The 21,581-nt window shown below is 48.3% G+C and overlaps 2 protein-coding genes across 2 annotated transcripts in view; both read left to right on the forward strand.

Annotated features, from left to right (window-relative positions):
- dip2ba (disco-interacting protein 2 homolog Ba) overlaps window positions 1–7,431 on the forward strand; it is a 36,673-nt gene extending 29,242 nt beyond the window's left edge. Inside the window, exons 26-38 of the mRNA XM_080496496.1 lie at window positions 212–335; window positions 448–569; window positions 873–984; window positions 1,589–1,698; window positions 2,106–2,236; window positions 2,318–2,486; window positions 2,607–2,777; window positions 2,894–2,955; window positions 3,400–3,457; window positions 3,595–3,669; window positions 3,753–3,927; window positions 4,221–4,344; window positions 4,457–7,431. Of these exons, the coding sequence (XP_080352622.1) occupies window positions 212–335; window positions 448–569; window positions 873–984; window positions 1,589–1,698; window positions 2,106–2,236; window positions 2,318–2,486; window positions 2,607–2,777; window positions 2,894–2,955; window positions 3,400–3,457; window positions 3,595–3,669; window positions 3,753–3,927; window positions 4,221–4,344; window positions 4,457–4,709 (1,686 nt within the window). The 3' untranslated portion in view covers window positions 4,710–7,431. The remainder of the gene's footprint in view (window positions 1–211; window positions 336–447; window positions 570–872; window positions 985–1,588; window positions 1,699–2,105; window positions 2,237–2,317; window positions 2,487–2,606; window positions 2,778–2,893; window positions 2,956–3,399; window positions 3,458–3,594; window positions 3,670–3,752; window positions 3,928–4,220; window positions 4,345–4,456) is intronic.
- A 9,536-nt stretch (window positions 7,432–16,967) lies between these two features.
- Window positions 16,968–21,581, forward strand: part of scn8aa (sodium channel, voltage gated, type VIII, alpha subunit a) — a gene marked incomplete at both ends in the record, with an annotated part of 34,511 nt that continues 29,897 nt past the window's right edge. The window contains 2 exons of the mRNA XM_080496974.1: window positions 16,968–17,246; window positions 20,802–20,935. Coding sequence (XP_080353100.1) covers window positions 16,968–17,246; window positions 20,802–20,935 — 413 coding nt within the window. The remainder of the gene's footprint in view (window positions 17,247–20,801; window positions 20,936–21,581) is intronic.

Raw genomic sequence — 21,581 nt, forward strand, 5'->3', positions numbered from 1 at the left:
GAAAAATCACAACAGCAAATTCATAAACACAGCACAAATGAAAAAACACAGCACAAATGAAAAGACACAACAACAAATGAAAAAACATAAGTGATTTGGTGATTTGTTGTTGTGGTTTGTGCTTCAGGGCCACCGTAGTTTTATTTTAATTGTCATGTAAAAAGGTCCATTTTGTTGAGCTCAGCTGCACATTGCGTCTCTTGTCCTGTAGGGGGCGGCGGTGTGCACAGCCACTTGTGCTCAGCTGCACAAGAGAGCGGAGAAGATCACAGCGACGCTGATGGAGCGAGGAGGCCTGAACACGGGAGACAACGTGGTGCTGCTTTACCCGCCGGGTAAATAAAATAAAATAAAATAAAAACACAAACAAACACGCCCCCCCCCCCCCCCCCCCCGTCTGTTTGTTGAATCGGTCGCAGCTGAATCCGCGTGCCTCTCTTTCCTCAGGTATCGACCTCATAGCTGCCTTCTACGGGTGCCTCTACGCCGGCGTCATCCCCGTGACCGTGAGGCCGCCGCACCCTCAGAACCTGGCCGCCACCCTGCCCACCGTCCGCATGATCATCGACGTGAGTGACGGGCCGCAAATCCAGCTGTCGATCAGCACAACAAAGACTGTGATGAATTCCACCTCTTTACATTTCGTGCACGCTTGAGCGACGGGTTCTAAAACGTCAAATTCCCTTCACTCAGGAAGTGAAACGCTATTTGTCCCTCACTGATTTCCCTGGAGGACGATGTAAACGTCACCTCGGGGATCAATGAATTATCGAGGAATTACGTTTTTTTTTTTTTTTCTGCGGGTTTCTGAAGCAGATGTTGCTGCAGATTGTCTGTAAACGTGTCTCTGTGTTGTTTACGGCGTGTCACAGGTGAGCAAAGCGGCATGCATCCTCACCACTCAGCCTCTGATGAGGATCCTCAGGTCCAGGGAGGCGGCCGCCAGCGTCAACGTCAAGACCTGGCCCACCATCATCGATACAGGTGCCGGAACATTGTGCCGCAAAACAAAGCATGGGTTTTTGTTTTGTTTTTTTCAGTTCCAGATTTAGCTCACAGTAGTTTTTCTTCAACAACGGCACAATTTCTGATTGATTTTATAACAAATCCAGTGTTTCTTTTGTGTCAAAACTATATATATTTACAGTTTTAAGCATTTAACCACGAAGCCAACAATAATGTGTAACAGAAGAAATTGGGTTAAATCAGGGGTCTGTAGCTCTGCAGGCACACGTTGCTCTTCAGCTCCGCCGCAGCGGCTCCATTGCACTTTCAGAAAGTTTTGCTTTTGCTTTATTTGCATACCATGGTGTTTATTTTGAATCTCCTGGCTGAAAACCAGTAAATAAGGCAAAGCAGCCAATATAAACAGCTGCATTAAAATAGCAAAAATTACTAATTGAAAGATACAGGAAAAGCTACTGAAACCATAAAAAAAATGCAGCAGAGAATCAAAAAGCCGATGAAAACGAGAATAATCAGACTTTCTGAACTCATCAACGGAGAATTTAGACTCAAAACGTCTATTGATGCTTCATTTAAACGTATTCCGCCGTCTCGCTAACAAAACAATCTCCTCGTCCTCCAGATGATCTTCCCAGGAAACGACCTCCACACATCTACAAGCCGCCCACGGCCGAGATGCTGGCCTACCTGGACTTCAGCGTGTCCACCACGGGCATGTTGACTGGCGTCAAGGTAACTTAACCCCGAGGAGCTTTGTCGAGTCGTTTTGACGAGTCCGACAGCCGACGGACGATTTCTTCAGGTCTAACGTCTCTTTTTAGTCGCTTTTTTAACCCGAGCAGGACGGTTTGACGTCTGAACGCCCCGGAAGCTCCTCTTGGTTTTCGCCTCCGGCGGGTTTGACACCGTCTGGGCTTCAGGTTGGGAGACGGACGTCAAAGTCCTGATCCCTCGGCGTCGACTCTTCCCGTTTTATAGCGAAGCTGAATTATTCACACACGGACGAGGGCGATCAGAAATAGACTCTTTAAAAAGTGTCTGAAACTCGCCCGCGATGCTTCCCGCGGATGAGACGAGTCGCTCCGGCCGACCGGGTGTCGACGTTCCGGAGGCGTTGAGACGCTGCCTTGTCTCCTCAGATGTCTCACGCCGCCGTCAGCACGCTGTGCCGCTCCATCAAGCTGCAGTGTGAACTCTACTCGTCTCGACAAATAGCCATCTGCCTCGACCCGTACTGCGGCCTGGGCTTCGTCCTGTGGTGTCTCTCCAGGTAACACACACACACACACACACGTACGTCTCAGAACGTCACTGTCCCCTCGGTCGTCGAGCCTCCGTCGTGTGTTCCCAGTGTTTACTCAGGTCACCAGTCCATCCTCATCCCGCCGCTGGAGCTGGAGAGCTCGCTGCCGCTGTGGCTCAGCACGCTGAGTCAGTACAAGATCAGAGACACCTTCTGCTCCTACTCCGTCATGGAGCTCTGCACCAAAGGCCTGGGCACCCAGACGGAGATGCTGAAGGTCACCGTCACACTCCTCGAGAAAATAATAATCATCATAATAATAATGTGATATAAGATGTGTAAAAAAACAAAAGAAAGTCTTTTTGGGTTAAAAAGTCCCGCTCTGCTCGTCTTGCAGGCGCGCGGCCTGAACCTGTCGTGCGTGCGCAGCTGCGTGGTGATCGCCGAGGAGCGTCCTCGCCTGGCGCTCACCCAGTCCTTCTCCAAACTCTTCAAAGACCTCGGCCTGTCGTCGCGCGCCGTCAGCACCGCCTTCGGCTCCCGGGTCAACCTGGCCATCGGCATGCAGGTGCGTTTTCCTTCCACACACAGTCTGTTGTAAGACCTGGAGCGGAGCCGAATGGAGCGGATCCTTTCATCATCTGTCGGTTTTCTTTGAAGTCCAACTGGTTGTTGTCTCACCAGGGCACAGCCGGTCCCGACCCCTCCACCGTCTACGTCGACATGAAGTCGCTGCGTCACGACAGGTGAGACTGAAAACAAACAAACCTGGTGATCGTGAAATTACATTTAGAAAGTCCTCTTTGGCCCAGAATGGCTTTTTCCATTAGAGGTCATAATATCCGAGAAAGCTCCACCTTGGTCGCTTTTAGAAAACAAGCTATGGCTGATCAACAACCAAACTTGTGATCATTACGACAATCGTGCACTTTTAAAATATTGTTTTATTTTTAAAAAGACACTTTACCTGAGTAAGCACTTTAATATTTACACTTTACGGTAGATTTTCAAGAAGAAATATGATCTTTTACTATATAGTTTTTGTATGTTTGTAACTTTCTGTGGTTTTATGTGGGACAGCGGGTGGAGATGAGCCTGTTTAATAATATGCTGCGTCAAAATAGATGAATAAAAAAAGAATTAAAAATGACATGAACGGTTTTTGCTTTGCCTCCGTCTGCTCTGCTCAGGGTGAGGCTGGTGGAGCGAGGGGCGCCGCAGAGTCTTCCACTCATGGAGTCCGGCACTGTAAGTGTGTGTGTGTGTGTGTGTGTGTGTGTGTGTGTGTGTGTGTGTGTGTAAATGTGTGTGTGTGATTAGGAGGTAAACATGGTTGTGTTGTCCCCTCCTGTCCTCACCCTCGTCTCTCTTTCCCCCCTGGTCAGATCCTCCCGGGAGTGAGAGTCATCATCGTGAACCCCGAGACCAGAGGCCCCCTGGGAGACTCGCACCTCGGCGAGGTGAGCGAGGTCCAGCGGGGGTCACGTGATCAGAAATGACGAGTTCCCGAGTTGATCGCCGTTGTTTGTTTCCCCCCCCACAGATCTGGGTGAGCAGCCCGCACAGCGCCAGCGGCTACTACACCATCTACGGCGAGGAGAGCCTGCAGGCCGACCACTTCAACACCCGGCTGAGCTTCGGCGAGCCGCAGACCCTCTGGGCCCGGACCGGGTACCTGGGCTTCATCAAGAGGACCGAGCTGCTGGACGCCAGCGGGGGTGAGGGATCGCTTGTTGACGTGGCCCTCGAGCAAGGCAGACTCATTTATAACACGAGGGAATTCACGACATGAAATAAATACGTTAGAGCAGGAAGTGAAGCACAGTGAGACTTGGAAAGATTAATTAGTTGTGTTGATTTTGAAGGAGGAGATTTAAAAGCTGAATAAATAAAGATTTATTAAGATAAATGTAATAAAACAAGTTTATGAGAAGTGTGTGGGCGACACAAACATTAAACGCGGAGGTCGGGTGAGATGAGGGTTTGATGGAGACCTTGATTACCGCCGCAGACCGCCACGACGCCCTGTTCGTGGTGGGCTCCCTGGACGAGACGCTGGAGCTGCGGGGGCTGCGCTACCACCCCATCGACATCGAGACGTCCGTGTCCCGGGCCCACCGCAGCATCGCCGAGAGGTGAGGCGCCGCCGCACGCCACGCTTTCCTTTCACGACACCGTTCCGCCTCGAGAGCGGCTGCTGAGGCTGTAACTCCGCCCACTTCCTCAACCCCCCTCCCCCTCATGCAGTGCCGTGTTCACGTGGACCAACCTGCTGGTGGTGGTGGCCGAGCTGAGCGGCTCCGAGCAGGAGGCCCTGGACCTGGTGCCGCTCGTCACCAACGTGGTGCTGGAGGAGCACCACCTGATCGTGGGCGTGGTCGTCATCGTGGACCCCGGCGTCATCCCCATCAACTCCCGGGGCGAGAAGCAGCGCATGCACCTGCGGGACTCCTTCCTGGCCGACCAGCTGGACCCCATCTACGTGGCCTACAACATGTGAATGCTGCCCCCCACCCATCCTACACCAACCTGAGCCAGGAGGAGGAGGAGGAGGAGGAGGAGGAGGAAGACGAGGGTAGCAGCCTTCATCCTGCACCGCACACACACATTCATAACGTCAAACAATGTGGGGGGGAGGAGGAGGAGGAGGGTGTGTTCTGTGACCCCGACATGTTTCCCTTCAAGGAGAGCAGATCCCCACCAGATTTTTTTTTTTGGGGGGGGGGGGGTGTCCATCCCATCGCTCCCTCCTCCAGCCACTTCCTGTTTTTTAAGAGGAATCCTTCCCTCATTCCATTTCTTCATTCTTTTTTAATAATCCTGAATCAGCGTGTCTCTCTCTCTTTAAAACCTACATTGATCCCGCTCTGTAACCCCCCCCCCCACCACCACCCCCCCCTCGCACTTTACATCAACGTCGCAAAATGACCCCCCCCCTCCAAAAAAAAAAAAAATCCTCCCCCACGCCTGCTGCTTTCACCTGAGCGAATCCACATCAGTATTAGAAGTGCCAGCAGCCCCCCCCCCCCCCAGGTTCACACACACACACACACACACACACACATACACACTCACACACACGGACTTCATAAAGGAATCCGCTCCATCTTCCGCGAGCCGGAGCCTCGTCAGACGACTTCCTGTCGAGTGTATGATTGTGATCGAGCGCTAATTCTTTTCTTTTTCTATTATTTTTTACATTTTTCTTCTCTTGAAAGCACAGACTCTGTGAAACACGGTTTGAAGCTGCATGCCGCCTGGGAATGCAATCAGCAATCTGTGTGCAGCCTCAAAAAAAAACAACAAAAAAGGAGCGAGAGGGAGAGAGAGAGCGACGTGTCGGTGGTGAACAACCGACAGCAGAGCTCGTCATGCGTCGCTTCACATTCAGAGGATTGTTGACTATCCGAGCGGCTCGTCCCGTCTGGAGTCACACCTTCTTTTTTTTTTGTTTGTTTTTCCTTTTACATTATTTTGTATTAGAATGGAGAAGGCGAGGACGTCGATTTGAAAGCAGCGCTTTTTATCAAAATCTGAGGCGAACTCAGACCTGCTGCTGCTTTGAGCCTGTAAATGAGCTGATGAGAGGATCGTGACTTTTTTTTTTTTAAATTAATATCATGAACTGAAGCTCTGACGTTGAGCGACTGGCTGAAAACGTGGGAGATCTCTTTCACTCGTCACTGTCCACTCCATGAATCATCAGAAAGGCAGCGCAGTGCCTTTCACAGTCCCACCGTCACAAACTATTGGATTCCCAAAGAGGAAGAAAAAAAAAACCAACACGACGACAAACAATATCCAGTATGAGGAGAGAACTTTGCCTTATTAAACCTGTGGATGTTGTACGCTTTTACTTTGTGGTTAGAGAACCGATCACCGACTTCCTGTTGGAAATCGGTCTGAAGTCATATCTGGTATTTTAGAGGAAGGGTAGAGTCTTTAGTTTTGTGGTCGATACCTTTCTGATTTCAAACGTTATTAATTTTTATCCTGTAAAACTGAAGAGGAAAAAAAAAAAGGGGAATTAGGAACAAACCATTTTAAAAAAAAAACAACAACAAAAAAAACGCAGAATCCTCCTTTAAAAGAAGTGAACGAGGGTGTTTAATGTATCCTAGAGGTCAAATACTGTATCACTGGTGTCGATGTGAACATGGAAATGAATTCTGTAGATAAAGACAAAAAAACTTGACGGATCTTTTTCATACATTTTAACGGCATCACAAGAAAAAAAAAAAGAAAAAGACTAAAGGTTTCAGATCATTCGGGCAGGAACAATGTGCACTTTCCCAATATCATTTAGTGTGTGTGTGTGTGTGTGTGGGCGTGTGTGTGTGTGTGTGTGAGTTTAACGGTGATATTTGGCTTTTATGGTGCAACAAGGTTTTGTTTTTTGTTTTTTTGTAAGAAAATTATCCCAAAATAATGAACCGTTTCTTTCTTTTTTGTTGAATTTTAAATGTCGCCTCCACTGTATTTTCTTCTCTTTCCATCCAGGATTGGAGTTTTAATATATTTTTTTCTGGGTTTTTCTTCACGTCGCCCTCAGTTGGATCTGCACAAACTTCTGTTTTTTTTTTAATTTGAGGAGAAACTGTACAGATAAAACCACTTTTTTTTTTTTTTTACATTTTGTCTTCTTCCACTCGGTGACGGACGCCGACCACGTTGCACGCGAGCCAGTAAGCTTAAAGTTACCCGCCAATAACAAAAGTCGAGCTTCTGAGCTGCTGTGTGATGAAATTCTTTTGGTTTTTTTTCCCTCCGACAAGTTTTAATAAAAACAAAAAAAGAAGTTTTCTAAGTTCATTCGAAGCCTTTTCAACAGACGACGGTGCTACTCGACAAAGGGAACGTCGACAACGTTTTCCTCCAATGTCCCGAAAAACTCTGGAAAAAAAAAACAAGCGAGACGTTGAAACATGACATTTCCATCCCCGAATGTTGTTTTTTGTTTTTTTAAATTCCACCAGGAATGAAGTAGATTTCAAAACCGTCAAAGATATGCCTAAGCACAAAATGTCAAAGTGTACCTGTGAGGTAAATGAAATTTGGATCCTTCACGCGCGAAAAAAAAAACTCAAGGGCCCACGAAGTATACCTCAACAACTGTGTTCACTATGCATCGCTCTGGAAGCAGCCAGTGGTGCGACGACGTCTAACAAACAAACATGTCTTACTGGACAAAAACACTGTCATTGGATGTCTTTCATGTCAAATTAAAGAGAAAAGATTGCTTTGTCAGCGTTTTGTGTCTCTTTCTTGTCTGTCTTCTGTCCTTCTGGAAGCTTCCGGGACGAACGGTTCTTCCTCCCGCCGCCAGAGGGCGCAGTCTCGACACTCAAAAACCCATGCAGAGAGAAGAGGATCTTCCACGAGAGGTTTTTCTTTTTTTTCCACGATAGAATTGGTGAGAAATGGTTAAGACTTTAAGTTAAAACTACTTTTTTGTGCTTGTGTCTCTCATGATGGGGTCAGAATATTACTAGAACCTTAAAATCAAACTAATTTCACACACAACAGTGAGATATTGATGTTGCCATGAAAAATATTGTCCTTATTGCCAGATGTGATTTTGTAAAGGAAAAAAAAAAACTAAACGTAAAGGCTGTAAGAAATTGTTTTCATATATATATAATTCACAACATTTTGCTCCAGAAGGTTTCATTAAAATTGGTTTCATCTGAAAATTTTCGAAAAATAAATTCTACATTATGACATGCTATAAATTGTAGGACGAGTTGATTCTGCTCAAATATGTAATGGAAGAAATGTACGTATTTGAGAACCGATATAAAACTGTATACACTATGAATATATACATATATAGTGTAATCAAAATAAACAACATTTCACCTCAGGGGCCACAAACAGTTTCATCTTGAGTCAGCAGTAAAATACTAAATTAACCTTTAAATTTACTCTTGAATACTTTGCTTTATTGACACAGTGCAGGTGGTAAAATTCTCTATAATCTTGCAAGATCAAACAATTATGACTGAAAATGATTACAATCTCAACACAATAATTTTTTTTAACATTTATTTATTGTACACACAAAAACAAAGCCCCTCACCACAACAAACAACTAAAATACTGACTTGAAATAATTGTTCTTCTGGTGATTTGGTGCCCCCCTGTGGCACGGTGCCACTACTGCGCCGCTTAACAGCGCTAACCCCCTCGTTCACGCGTGGTGGATGAGGGCGGTGGCGAGCAGGGCCGACGCCACGCTGGCGCTCAGCGCGCGTGTGCCGGATGCCGCGCCGCCGACGCCCGTCAGCCAGTCTGCGTAGCGGCCGGTCCGGGCGTACACGCCCGGCCTGCGGGGGAGGCCACACTTCTCCCCGAAGCTGGTGACTCCGACCACGTAGAACCTCCGCTCGCGCTCGCTGTAGCACTGCAGCGGCCCCCCGCTGTCGCCCTGACGGGGGACAACAAACGGTCCACGGTTACCGACTGAACCCCGTGGGGGGGGTTTTCTCGTTGGGGGGCGATGGCGTAGCGACGAGCTCACCTGGCAGGTGTCGGCCCCGCCGCTCTCTAGCCCGGCGCAGAGCATGTTCTCCGTGACGACGCCGCGGTTCCACGTGGCCTGGTTGCAGGTCGCCCTGTCGATCAGCTTCACCTCCACCTCCTGCAGTCTGCTCACCAGAGGGCCTGCACACACACACACACACACATAGTCACAAAAGTAAAAAATTGGACTAAATCAAAAATTTCTTCATGCTTCCCGTTACACTGCCCCCTACAGGTGTGGCATGCTCATAGCAGCTCTGAACCAGCTGTATATGAAGATGCGTTTCCGTCAAACTCTTGAGTCTCGACGTCTCACTGGAGGCCGTCTCGCCTTAAAAAAAACCAAACAAATACAAACAAAAAGCAACATACATGTAAACAGAAGCCATCCCTTCCCCCGCCTCTGACCTTTGAAGTGCGCGCTGCCCCACCCGGTGACGTAGCAGGAGCGGAGGTGGAGGGCGGCCCTGTGGGACTCGTTGTGGAGGGTGCAGACCTATGGAGGCACAGGAGGGCCAAAATTCAAAGGAAATAAATGTGATAGATATATATTTCCACAGTTATTTCCTTTGAATTGAATTCCATACGGACCGGCTGGACGTAGTCGGTGAAGGTGAACGGAGACGCGAGCAGCAGCAGCGCCACGTCGTTGTCCTTGGTGACGTCGTCGTAGTTCCTGTGGATCTGCACTCGGCTGACGGGGCGGCTCTGGGTCTGAGGTCCCGGGAACCGCCACAGGTGCAGCCCCGCCATCACGTGGAAATACGTCGTCTTGGCGTGCCTGGACGACAAGAAGCGCACAGAGCGCGGCGCTCTAACATGTTCCCGCCTGACTTCTGTAAATACTTTTAAAATCAAAGGTCAAATCCTCTCCGTTGGTTAAATCTCTCAATGATTCTCTCACTATTTATCTCACGATCAGCATCAAAGATCATTTGTTACCATATGACTGTTTCTCCACATTGAGCACATTAATACACACTCACTTGTGGAAGCAGTGTGCCGCCGTCAGCACCTTCGTCCCGCCGAGGATCGACCCGCCGCAGTGATGCTTGAGCCCCAGCCGGATGCTGACCTGCCAGGGCCACGCCCCCCGGGGGGCCTCCCGCCCGCCCACCACCCGGGACACCCCCGGGGGCTGGACCGCCCAGGACTGGCTCGGGGGGTCGACCAGGATCCGCCGCCCGCAACCTGCAACGCGACCAGAAGAGACTCCAACCAGGTGAAGAGCGGGTTTACCGTGACGATGTGGCGGCGGCGGCGTCATACGTTTAAACGCCACCTGATGGCCGAGCGACAGTGACTGGATTATCTTCGTTTGGTCGACTTAAACGTATGTTTTAGTTTCTGTTTATCACGGACAAAGTAAAGCAGGATGTAGAACATCGGTCTTCATCAGACACCGTGACCCTCGACTCCAGGGACCATCGGGCGGCGGGATGAGGACAGACACGTCGTCACGCTGAAGAAGACGGCAGTCAAACATGTCGACAAGGTAAAGACACCCCCATACTCTGTATACGATAAGATATGATCAACGGCGTCTAAGACATTGAACTACAAACAGGACGCTCTGAGACGGAAGAGTCCACTGAGCTCACCGAGACGGGAAGAGTCTCGGGAAGACAGAGAAGTGGACTTTGTTCTTTGACCATGTTTGGGAAATCTTGTTTTGTGTCATAAAGAATGATGTGTAATTTGCAGCCTTGTGGTCAAGGATGACCTCTGTTGGAACTTCTGTGCTTCTCTTGATGTCCTCCGACGCAGACGCCAAAACAAATCCTGAGATTCTACCTGAGCACCATCATTAAACCAGTCATCCATCGTGTCCCCGCCTGAACGTCCATCTTCCTGGACGACGAGACTCCGGGTAACGGAGGAGGCATCACTAGTGAAACGGCTGCTGGAGACCTGCACTTCCTCCAGACCTGAATCCCACAGAAAACCTCTGGGATCAGCTGAGGCTCGTGACTCTGAGACGCAAGAGACGTTGACGTTACTTCTTGTGGCGCTCAATAGCTTGAGATGAGGAAATCACCATAACATGCTTCTACTCTAATGTCCTACTTTCATGATATCAACCTCATGAAATCTAACTTTTTTTTACATCCACACGAGCCAAAACGATCTTTTGCCTCCCCCCTCCGCCCGAGTTTCTCCAAGAAAAAGATTCCGTCCAAACGTCACTATGAACACGAGACTTCAGGGCATGTAGTAACATGCCAGGCCTCGAGGGGCGCTGTGACTCACCAAAAACGCAGAAGTAGAGACGGAGCACATAGAAATTTTAAGTGGACTCTCACCCACATAAACGTCTCTTTAACTCTAGTTCTATAGGTCTATGACCCCGCTCTTCCTGCTTCTAGCGTCATTAGCTTCTGCAGCTCCACCGGAGCTCGTTGTCCCTGGTTGTTGTGGTTATTTGATGACGTTGCAGACCGCATGCGGGGTTGTTTACGTCATCTTTCTCCACAGATGATCGTCTTTGTGCGAAAAGGCACGAGCCGAGGTTGCGGTTGAAGTCAAGTTACAAAAGACGCAGAAAGGAAAAGTGCGATAGAAACAAAGTTCCACTCACTCTGGTCTGACGAGCAGGAGGCGGTCAAACACGTCACACTGACGACGAAAACCAAAACGGCCCGTGACGTCATGACGGCAGAACCGTGAGTAAAACCCGCCGCAAGTGATGAAGTGATGAAGTGATGAGGCAAGAAGCAAGGAAACAGCTGAGAGAAAATTTGAGAGGAAGTTTTGTGTGGCTGCCGACTCCCTATTGGCTGCAGCGTCTCCATGGTAACAGATGGAGATGGAAGGGTGCCTTTCTTTCTTTTTTCTTTCTTCCTTTTTTTCTTTCTAAATTCTATTTGAGCGGTGGGAATGGTATGGACAAGCTGGAGTCAGCAGATGGCGATAGTTCAACTTTGCCAAGCAAAGAAGAAGAAGAAGAAGAAGAAGAAGAACGCTGCTGATAACAGAGAGAGGGAAACAGTCATCAGGGATGTAATGCAACTTTATGGGTGCAAACTGCCATTAAACCCTAAAGAAGAAGAAGAAGAAGCTTTCCTCTCCACTATGAGGCGCCTCTCCTATCCGCTGTGTATGAGAAATTTATCGCAGGTTGTTTTTTCTTGCAATTTATTCTGAAACGTTCAGCCAAATCGTTAACAAAAGTCACAACAACCGAACTTTCCTCACGTTTTGATGAGCTTTTTGTGTCCAACGGTGCAGAAAACCAAGCCACTGAGGCAAGATCTAATGTCATTTAATACAAGATATGTTTGACACAAATAAGCAGAATATGTACATGCGAATGTCATGGATTTAACTGAGAATATAAAAAAAAAATGTAAATAAAATAAACCTTAATTTTCACTACTTTTGTGAGAATTTAGAATTTGCACTTTTCCATGTTAATTCGTGCTGGGACAAGGAGGGCAGATGATAAATAGCCTCATAAAGACAACAACATGGCAATAATTTAGGTATGTTCTGTACTAATGAAGTGTTTTTTTCCATATTCTTTCCGGATATTTGAGTTTTGCGTCGCTGAAACTTTTGAAAAGCTGACAAAGTTTCCCGAAGAAGCAGATGTTGAAAAGAACAACGTAACCTAATATTAATTTGACAAGAAAATGAAGTTATGGTACGTCTTTACACATTAAATTAACTTAATCAACCAAAATACAAAAAAAAAAATGAATTAACGAAGTGAATCAATGAAACGTTGTTTTTCACTTGTTCACTTTATTTTTTTTACTACTTTTGGGAGAATTTACACACATTACATAATGGGAGAGGGGCAGGTGAGCAGATTGGACTTTCCCATGTTAATTTGTGGTGTGGAGGGGGGGGGGGGGGCAGATGAGGAGGAGGGGGGGGGAATAAAAAAGCTTGCAGGTATTTAGAGGTGATGCGCTCCTGATAAAGAAAACATCTGAATGAATGAACGCCTGAATGAGTGAAATGTGTGTATGTGTCAGTGGATTTTGACGGATGGACGTAACTCCTCTGAAAAGCCTCCAGCCAATAAATTCCTGCACGCGCGAGCCGGAGACACTCGGAGCCTCGACTGATGCGCTCTGACAGGAAAACCTTGTGCGTGTTTTTCTGCGCACAATCCCGCCCGGGCTCGTGCCTGAGCGCATCCGTCGAGGCGCACACGCACACACGGGGTTCGATAGGCTGCAGGCCTAAATGACCTTTACCTCATTTTTTTTGTAGTTTTTTAGGCTTTTTTTAGGTTTTTCTTTTTTTTTCTTTTTTACTAAACGCAGCCGCCGACACTCCCTCACATTCTGCTGAGAGCCATCAATTATGCAGGGAACCCGCTCGCGCTGAGGTGCTGGTGCTGGTGGTGCTGGTGGTGGTGCTGGTGCTGATGGTGGTGTAGGGGGGGGGGGGGGGGGGGCGAGCGGGTGAAGATAGCGGCAACAATATGGCGACAACCGCAGTTTCTCCCGGATCTTTTCCACATCTGCAGTCCTGCCGCGGCTCCCCGGATTCCCTGTGAGGCTGTCAGGGTGAGTACCCCCCCACCCCCCCTACACCTACCCCCCCCCCCCCCCCCCCGATCCCTCCGTCTGTCGTCGTTCCGGGCCGAAGCGTGCATGATGTCCGTGGGCGAGGGCAGGTTTTCTCTCGGTCGGTTTCCTTGCGGAGCCTGAATGTCGCAGAGCCGCGCATCTTTTCCTTTTTTTTTTTTTTTGGAGCGGTTGGATGCTGGAGGCAGGCTGTGCGCTCTGAGCGCCTCCCGCTCGGACCACAGGCAGGAATAAACAAAAAACAGCGTTGCATCTATCGTCTGGTGTCGATCGAAAAGGATTTATTGGATTCTATTGAGAGAGGGAGGGGGGGTTTCTTTTTTGGGGGTGATATATTTATTCAAGGGGGGTTGTTGAGAGAGAAAAAGCGGAGAAATGGCTCGTCTGTCAGGCTTCAGGTAGGGCGCAGTCCGACCGCTCCAGCCTCAATAGAGCAGGAAAAAATAGACATTTCCCTCCAAATATGTGCCGTTTTTTAAATATTTGACGCCTTGTGGACTACATGATGATGCGTTTGGATCAACGTGAGGCTTCTGGGACGGAGCTGATGCTATGTAAGTAGCCTGCTCTTCTTCCAATCACCTACGGCCAATCAACGGAGATCAATTTGATTTATTTTTCTTTTTTTTGGCAGCTCCCGGCTGGTCGTGCCTCTTGTGTTTCTCCTCGTGTTTGTGACTGTGGGGTGTTTTGAGCTTCACACCCGGTGGGGGCTATCTGGTGCGCGGTCCTTATTGATTTGGCAGTCGACATGGCTTCACGGGTGTGGTGCGGATCCTTCCAAGGCAACGCGCAAAAAAAAAAAAAAAATAACCGCACAGAATCCGGCAAACTCGACATCATGCACTGTGGATTAAAAAAAAAAAAAGAGGGGGGGGGGGGGGGGGGACACACACGCTGTATTGATTTATCATGATGAAATATCGACATGACACGCGTGACTTTGACGAATCCGCGATTGCGTTTACCTCGGCGTGACATTTTCTACATGCAAAAACCTCCCACTGCAGCAGGACGGCTTTGGCCGCTTCTCTGCGCAACGCAACCCACCGCTCCTCTCCGAGGGTCCCCGGGTCTTATCTGTTGAATGAAACGTATAGAGGGGCGGGTGGGGGAACCGAATATAATGGCGTCTGGAGGCCCTCGTCTGTAAAACAACAGCTTCAGTCAACACGTTTCCATTTCCTCACTGCGTCTGTGAAAACGAGCGAGAAGATGCCAGAATGTGCTTGTTGATGCCAGAGAAGGTGCCTGGGTGCGAGCGGCGTGCGGCCCAGGAGACTGGACACGCAACAAGACGCCTGTTTTTTGTTGTTGTTTTTTTTCTGTTTTGGTCGTCATGACATGATAACAGTGGCGAGAGTTTGAGGGATGAAGTTCAGGCCCTGGAGGCGTCGAGAGGCGACGCGCGCACCGGGAAGGCCTGCACGGTGGAGAGAGAGCTGCACGGTTTTTCCAGACAGATCGGTGATGATCCTCTCTCCCCCCCTCCTCCTCCTCCGGCCTCCTCCTCTCTCCTCCCTCCTTCCTTCCACCCTCCCCTGCGTGCGTCCGTGCACGCTTACATACGTGTATGTGTGTGCGTAATTGCGCGCCCGTGCGGTGCTGAAGCGGCCAGCAGAGCGGCAGAAGGCTCCGAGAGCCTGCGAGGTTCCGGGGTCCATTTAAACCACAAAAAAAAAAAAAAAAAAACAGACGTCTCTGCTCACAGGCTGCATGTTTTCCCTGCGTTTTCTCTCAACAACACAGAGGTTGAAGCCTCGTCTGTGCGACTTCGGCTTTTCTTTTTCTTTTCTTTTTTGTCGAGCGTTTTTAATTGGAGGCGGTTACGCAAGAAGGGGAGCAGGGAAGTGACAGACCCGGCGATTCAGATGGGGCTGATTTGTCCTGCTTATGCTGCACACACCTTTTCTCTCCACCACCACCAACAACCGAGAGGGTTCTGTCATACTGCACTTCCCCAACTCCAACGGTTTCATTCATTTTTCAGGTGTGGCCTCCTCTCCTCTCCTCTCCTCTCCTCCCCCCCCCCCCCCTTCCCCTCCTCTCCCCCTGCCTCCCATTTAGAGCTGTGACACTGATGTCCTGCAGCTCCAACAGTTGTCGTGTAACCTTTACCCATGGAAGTGTGCTGGCGAGAGGCTTTACTGAGTCATGCAGCCATTAGATGTTCCGGGTTTCCTGTCAGCCTCGTCTGCATCTGTTCAAAAAATCATAAGGAGTGGAATCCCTAAATGGGCTGCTTGTGTTTGTGTGCCAGAGGTTTCATGCACATCTTCTGGCTCTACTGTGAACTGGAGACACGCTGATGTCACTTGGGCTCGTCGACACGTCAGTGACTGTATATATATGTATGTGTGTGTGTGTGTGTCGGCAAAGTATCATAGCTGAGCAAACACAAAACGAGTACACTGAATATCTACATTCTGGTATTCTCCATTCTATTACAACTCGTGAAATATGTCGATATTTAACGTAGATATGCTTTCAGTGTGAAATAAGGCATGCGCTTTATCGTTTGTTTACATTTTGAGAAGATAAACCAGCTTTTGTGAAGCTTGAAGCCACCAAGATCACATTTAATTAATAAGGATGCACCAATATGATGCCAAAGACCGACATTAACCAATTTGATATGTATCATATATGAAAAAGCGTCATGCATAATCATACTTTGTGGATATTGAATAATATATGGAACTGTTTACATGTTTTCCTCTGTTTATTTCAGTGCAAACATGTTGTTTTTGTTCACCGATTCCGACATAGAAGCCAATATATCATGCATCCCTACTAATACAGGTTCAAATGGTTATTACATCTCATGAAGCTGAAGCATGGTGGACACGCCCTCGCTCACCAACACATTAAAGCAGGAGCCTGGAGGAAAGTAAAACACAGTTTCTCGTATCTGCTTTCGATCCTCCAGTGATCCTGTGTGTCGTTTTAATGTCTCGACTCCGGGACGACGATAACGTCTCACCAAAGCAACGTCGGTCACACCGTGACGAAACAATGTACGTTATTTAACATGTTAGGTTCTGAAGTGGGCATTTCATAACGCGTCTCTTTATTCATGTTGAACAGAAACAGAGTTTAGATCCGAGACCAAGATCAAGACCAAAAGAGGCTCCAACCCTCAGCAAACTGTAAAAAGACAGGCTGTCAGTGGAAAACTATATTCAGTGGTTGTAGGTTGTTTTTTGTTGTTGTTGTTGTTGTTGACATTTCACTGTATTTTTCACCACAAAGTATCATTTAAATCGCGTTTATATCAAAATTGTTGCAATTTATAGCACTAATATGGACTTTTCTTTTTAAAACCTTTACTCTTTGCCACAACAAAGTAAAACCTTTAAGGTTTTAATTTAAAGGTTATTGTGGCGCCATTTGACCTGTCGACATGAAATCGGGGCCCCTGAACTTAAGTGTGACACTGAAATATATTCATTCCCGCTTGTGTTGTTTAATGAAACGATGATATAAGTCGAGATCGACGCCTCGGATGCTTTTATTTTTTCGTGAAAGAAAAAAGAATCGTAATTTTCAGATGTGAGTCTAGCAAAACGATCGGAAACCTTGTGCAGAGTGCAGAGTGTGAGCCTCTAATATTGACTGTTGCCCCTCCCGCCTGTTGCAGAGCTGCCGCCGTGGATGGTACCAACCTAGAGTCCAAGTAGCTGCAGGATGAAAACATGGCTGCACCCCTTCTCGCACCGCCAGGACCTGATAGCTTCAAGAAGTTTACTTTGGAATCTTTGGTGGTCCTCGAGCAGCGCATCCAAGAGGAGAAGAACCGGAAGCCGCCGAAGCAGGACAGCAGCTACCGCGACGACGATGACGAGAACAAGCCCAGACCCAACAGCGACCTGGAGGCTGGGAAGAGTCTGCCCTACATCTACGGGGACACCCCTAAAGGAATGGTGGCGGTACCACTGGAGGACCTGGACCCATACTACGTGAACTCTCAGAAAGTGAGTCTGTGGCGCTATCGACCATGGCAGAGGATGTTTCTGAGGTTGGGTTACTCTCAGGCACCATCGAAAGCAAAAAAAAAAAAAAAGGTTCCAATGAGGCCATTTTTCACGTAAATGTTACGACTTTTGTCCAAACGGCCTTCATCTTCTCACTTTAGATTCCGCTTCAATATCTGGAATGGATTTGTTGCAACCAGTAACAGAATCATTTTGCCCATTTTGAATGGAGTGAAGCCAATAATGTGATAAGAGAGCTGCAGGTTTTCTCTTTAGAATCACAGTTGAGAGTTCTGTGGGGTTCGTATCCTCACGAAATGAACTATTGCATCCAACATATCCTTACTTTCTATGTTATTTCCAAGACATGCAGCGCCGTTGGCAAACAAATTGGCAAATAGTTCAAATATCTTATTACACTTTTGACAAGTTACTACCTTATTGGCTTCATTACATCAAAAAAATGGCCAAAACCTTTACATCATTTACGCCAGTTTGGCCGATTATCTGAGTGACACCCGGAGCCGGAGCCGGAGCCATTTTTTTTTTTTTTTTTAGTTCACGCAGGCCGAGCGCCGGCGTTCTTTCACGGTTCACGTCGCCGCCTTGTGACTTACAGGTGCTCTTTGTTTACGCCTCCTTTAATCTTATAATTGAGGCTGCAGAGTTGTAATTAGGTTTTTTTTTTTTTTTACCCCTCCCTCCTGGAAGACCTTCGCCCCCCCCCCCCGTGTCCAGATCCCCACTGAGCCGATGGGGCTTTGGGGAAAAAGGTCAGGGACAGTAGCCATTGAAGGGATGGTCACACATGACAGACTTCCCTAATTGTTCAAGAATTAATCTGTGGAGGAGGAGGAGGAGGAGGACGAGGAGGAGGAGGAGGAGGAAGAGGAGGTGCCACGTGTCTCTCTGGGGTTCCTGTCATGACTGACGCTGCCAGGTGACCTTGAAAGTCTCTCGGCACCGTCGGTTCAACTGTTGCTCCGCAGGAAATGCCCTCAAAACAACGTATATGTCATATATAAATATATATATATTTATATGTATTCGCCGTGAGAACGTGTGCCACAAACGCTCCACTGTTCTGAGGAAGAATCAAACCTGTTGAAATGCAACAATCTTTTTTAATTTGCTCTAAAATGGCTGTTCTTTCGCCTGAGTATTAATCGAGATGCAAAGTGAGCCGTGGTGTTTTTATCACGGGGCCGAGCGGCGATCCTGAAACCTTCTACCATGGAAACAATGTTTGTTGTCTATTTTTAAACAAGGAATTATGTAACGGAAGTGGCATTTCTTTTATATATATATATATATATATATATGTATTCGGAACGCTCTCTTTCCAGTGTGATGCTCGCGTCAATGAAGCCGTACTTTTGACGTTACCGTCGTTGAGTTAAACCTTCAAACACGCCAAAACGCTGCCTGTGTGTGTGAGTGTGTGTGTGTGTGTGTGTGTGTGTGTGTGCGTGCGATCGTCTCCGTCTGTCCTCGTCTTCTACCTCTCCGTCTCCACACGGTGCGAGCTGACTGTTATGTAACCCACCAGTCCGGCGCTCAAGGATTCAGACACGATTCAGATGACACGTGGTAAACATGAGCGAAAATCTGTGGGACCGTTTTTTTTTTTTTTTTTTTAATTTCAAACTCATTCTCACACACTTCACTTCTGTTTTCCTTCCACTACGTTTCAGTCAGGGATGCATGCGAGTCGTGTTTGTCTCCTTTGTGCTCTCTGCTCTCGGCCGGCGGGCCCGTCGGCTTCGGGCAAAAAAAACAAAAACAAAACAACAAAAAAAAAGAAATCTAATTACGTCCCTCAGTCTCGCCTCGTCCTCACGCCGGTTGACGTCAGATCAGGTGGTGACCTTGATGGAGGAGCCGTCGCTCTGTGTGTCTTTGTCACGGAGAGGCCGGTTGGGGATGTGTCCTCTGCAGGAAGGAGGGGTGGGAGGTGTGGGGTGGGGGGGGGGGGGGGGTGATGAAGGCTGTTCGTCTTCTTCATGACAAGTCCTCCAGCTGAGACGGACGGCCCGGCGGGCCGATGACGCCGCCGCCGCCGCCGTGCTGCCGGGTCAGGCTCGGCTCCGCCGTAGCAGGCCAGGGGAAGACGGCGTTTTTAAGGAGAGGGGGATGAAGGGGAGGAGTGACAGAGGGAGGGATGAAGGGTAGGAGTGAAGGAGGGAGGGATGAAGGGGAGGAGTGAAGGAGGGAGGGATGAAGAGCACGGATGCATGAGCACAACTGGTTCTCCTTCTGGCTGCAGCCAGAATCACTGAGACGTGTTTTTCTGAGGACGGCGTGAGGAGGGAGGGGGGGAAAAAACCAAAACATTCCAAAACGAGGTTTTTACAGCCTCTTTTTGAGGGTTTTTATCAACCCTGATGTGAAAATTTGTTTTTTTTTGGTTTTTTTTTTTTACACATTTCATTGAGTATAAGAAGACATCCGCCCCCTACTGAGTGGATTCTAAATTCATATTTACAGTGAAGTCATCGCGCGCGTGTGTGTGCGTGTGCGTGTGCGTGCGCGTGCGTCTGCGTGTGCGTGTGCGTGTGTGTGTGTGTGCGGGGCCATAAAACACCATCCATTTACCATGGACATGGGGGGTGGGATGGATGCAGATGCTACAGCCGACCCCCCCTCCCCCTCCCCCTCCTCCTCGCTCCACCCCCAGGCCCCTCCCTTCCTCCACAGCCTGCTCCTGCCTGCCTACACCCTCCACCCCCCACCCCCCCATTCTCCAGCTTCCCCTCTCCTCCCGCTCAGCTCCGGACTATGAAATTTTCAGTAGCTTTGCAGCAGTTTAGTCATGCGTTACAGAAACAGACTTCCCACGTACAGATCAGGCCGGACGACGACGTCGGTTACTCATCTCCGTGCCTCCAAAACGTCGCCAAACGTTGCGTTTGTCTCGTCGGCCGTACGACTCCCCCTCTGCGGGCGGTGACGTCACGATCTGCTGTTTCGCCACTCTGGTGGCGACGCCGCCTCGCCGACCTTTCCACGGTGACGACCGTCAATCACGTTTATCGGCGCCGACTCCATCCGAGCCTCGTCTTCAAGACACGCGCCTCCTTCCTGCTGGAGGTGCTGAGATGACATGCAGCCATGGGACCGTGAGGCTCTCCTCCTCCTCCTCCTCCTCCTCAGGGCTTAATGTAGTGAGGGATGCCTTGTTAAAAGCACAAGGGCCCATATCACTTGTGCAAATGCACAGTTTCATTAAAGTTTCATGCAAATAGCCATGTTTTATTTAAACAATTATGAGGTTGCCCACAGAAAGTGGCTTGCAGGCTCGTTTTGCCCCCCCCACCCCCCCATCACCTACCCACCCCACCCCTTCTCGGAGCTGCGACGCCGAGAGACGCCGTCCTCAGAAACATCCTGCCGGCCGTTTACCGACTTTGCGTGTCGGGAAAACAAAGAGTCGACTCGTCCGTCGGCGAAACGAGTCGACGACGTTCCGACCCCATTCTGTGTGTTTCTACTGTGAGTGACTGTGGATTAATCATGCTCTCTCTCTCTCTTCTGTCTCTTCTCTTCTCTCCACAGACGTTTATAGTGCTAAATAGAGGGAAGACAATCTTCCGTTTTAGTGCCACACCTGCCTTGTACTTCATAAGTCCTTTTAATCCGGTTAGGCGAGTAGCTATTAAAATTTTGATACATTCATATCCTTTGAAACGGTGTCTTGACAGAAGCGACAAAGGGTTCTTCTGTTTGTGTGTATTATTCATGACGACGTGTTCCGCCCCCCATCCCCCCCACCCCCCCCGAACGTACAGTACGGCGTGCGGTGGCCATTTTATCGGCGAGAGGAGAAGCTGAAATGATGAGTCACTCTGAGCAGATAAACCTCGTTGGATCGCAAACAATCGGAAAACATCAGAGCTCAAACCAGCGGCCGTGACGTTTAAAGCAAAGATTTGCCGCCGACATTACCCACAATGCAACTTGAGTTGCTTAAACCCGCGTTTTCCTCTCGGATGAATTATCTCGGCTGTTGATCGATGATTAAGTCTCAAGAAACGAATTAAACGGGATATTATCTCTCATTAAAAACAGTCTGATGGACGTAAACTAAATGTTTGAAGTTTTTAAGGTTTAAAGTGGTGAAAATCAGAAAAAAAAAAAACCCAAAGTAAAACTAAAAAAATCATTCAAAGTGTGCAGTTTGTTTAAAAATGGATATTTAACTTTCGAAAATGTGAAATTGAAAATCTAACTCTGACGGTTTCTCATCGAAATACCTCAACCGATTCCTTTAAACTCAAATTTAATTCTCTTTTGAGTAAAATGTCATTTGAAAATAAGATTTCTAGAAGAAAGTTA

The sequence above is a fragment of the Blennius ocellaris genome, assembly GCF_963422515.1.
Source record: "Blennius ocellaris genome assembly, chromosome: 5".
NCBI lineage: Eukaryota > Metazoa > Chordata > Actinopteri > Blenniiformes > Blenniidae > Blennius > Blennius ocellaris.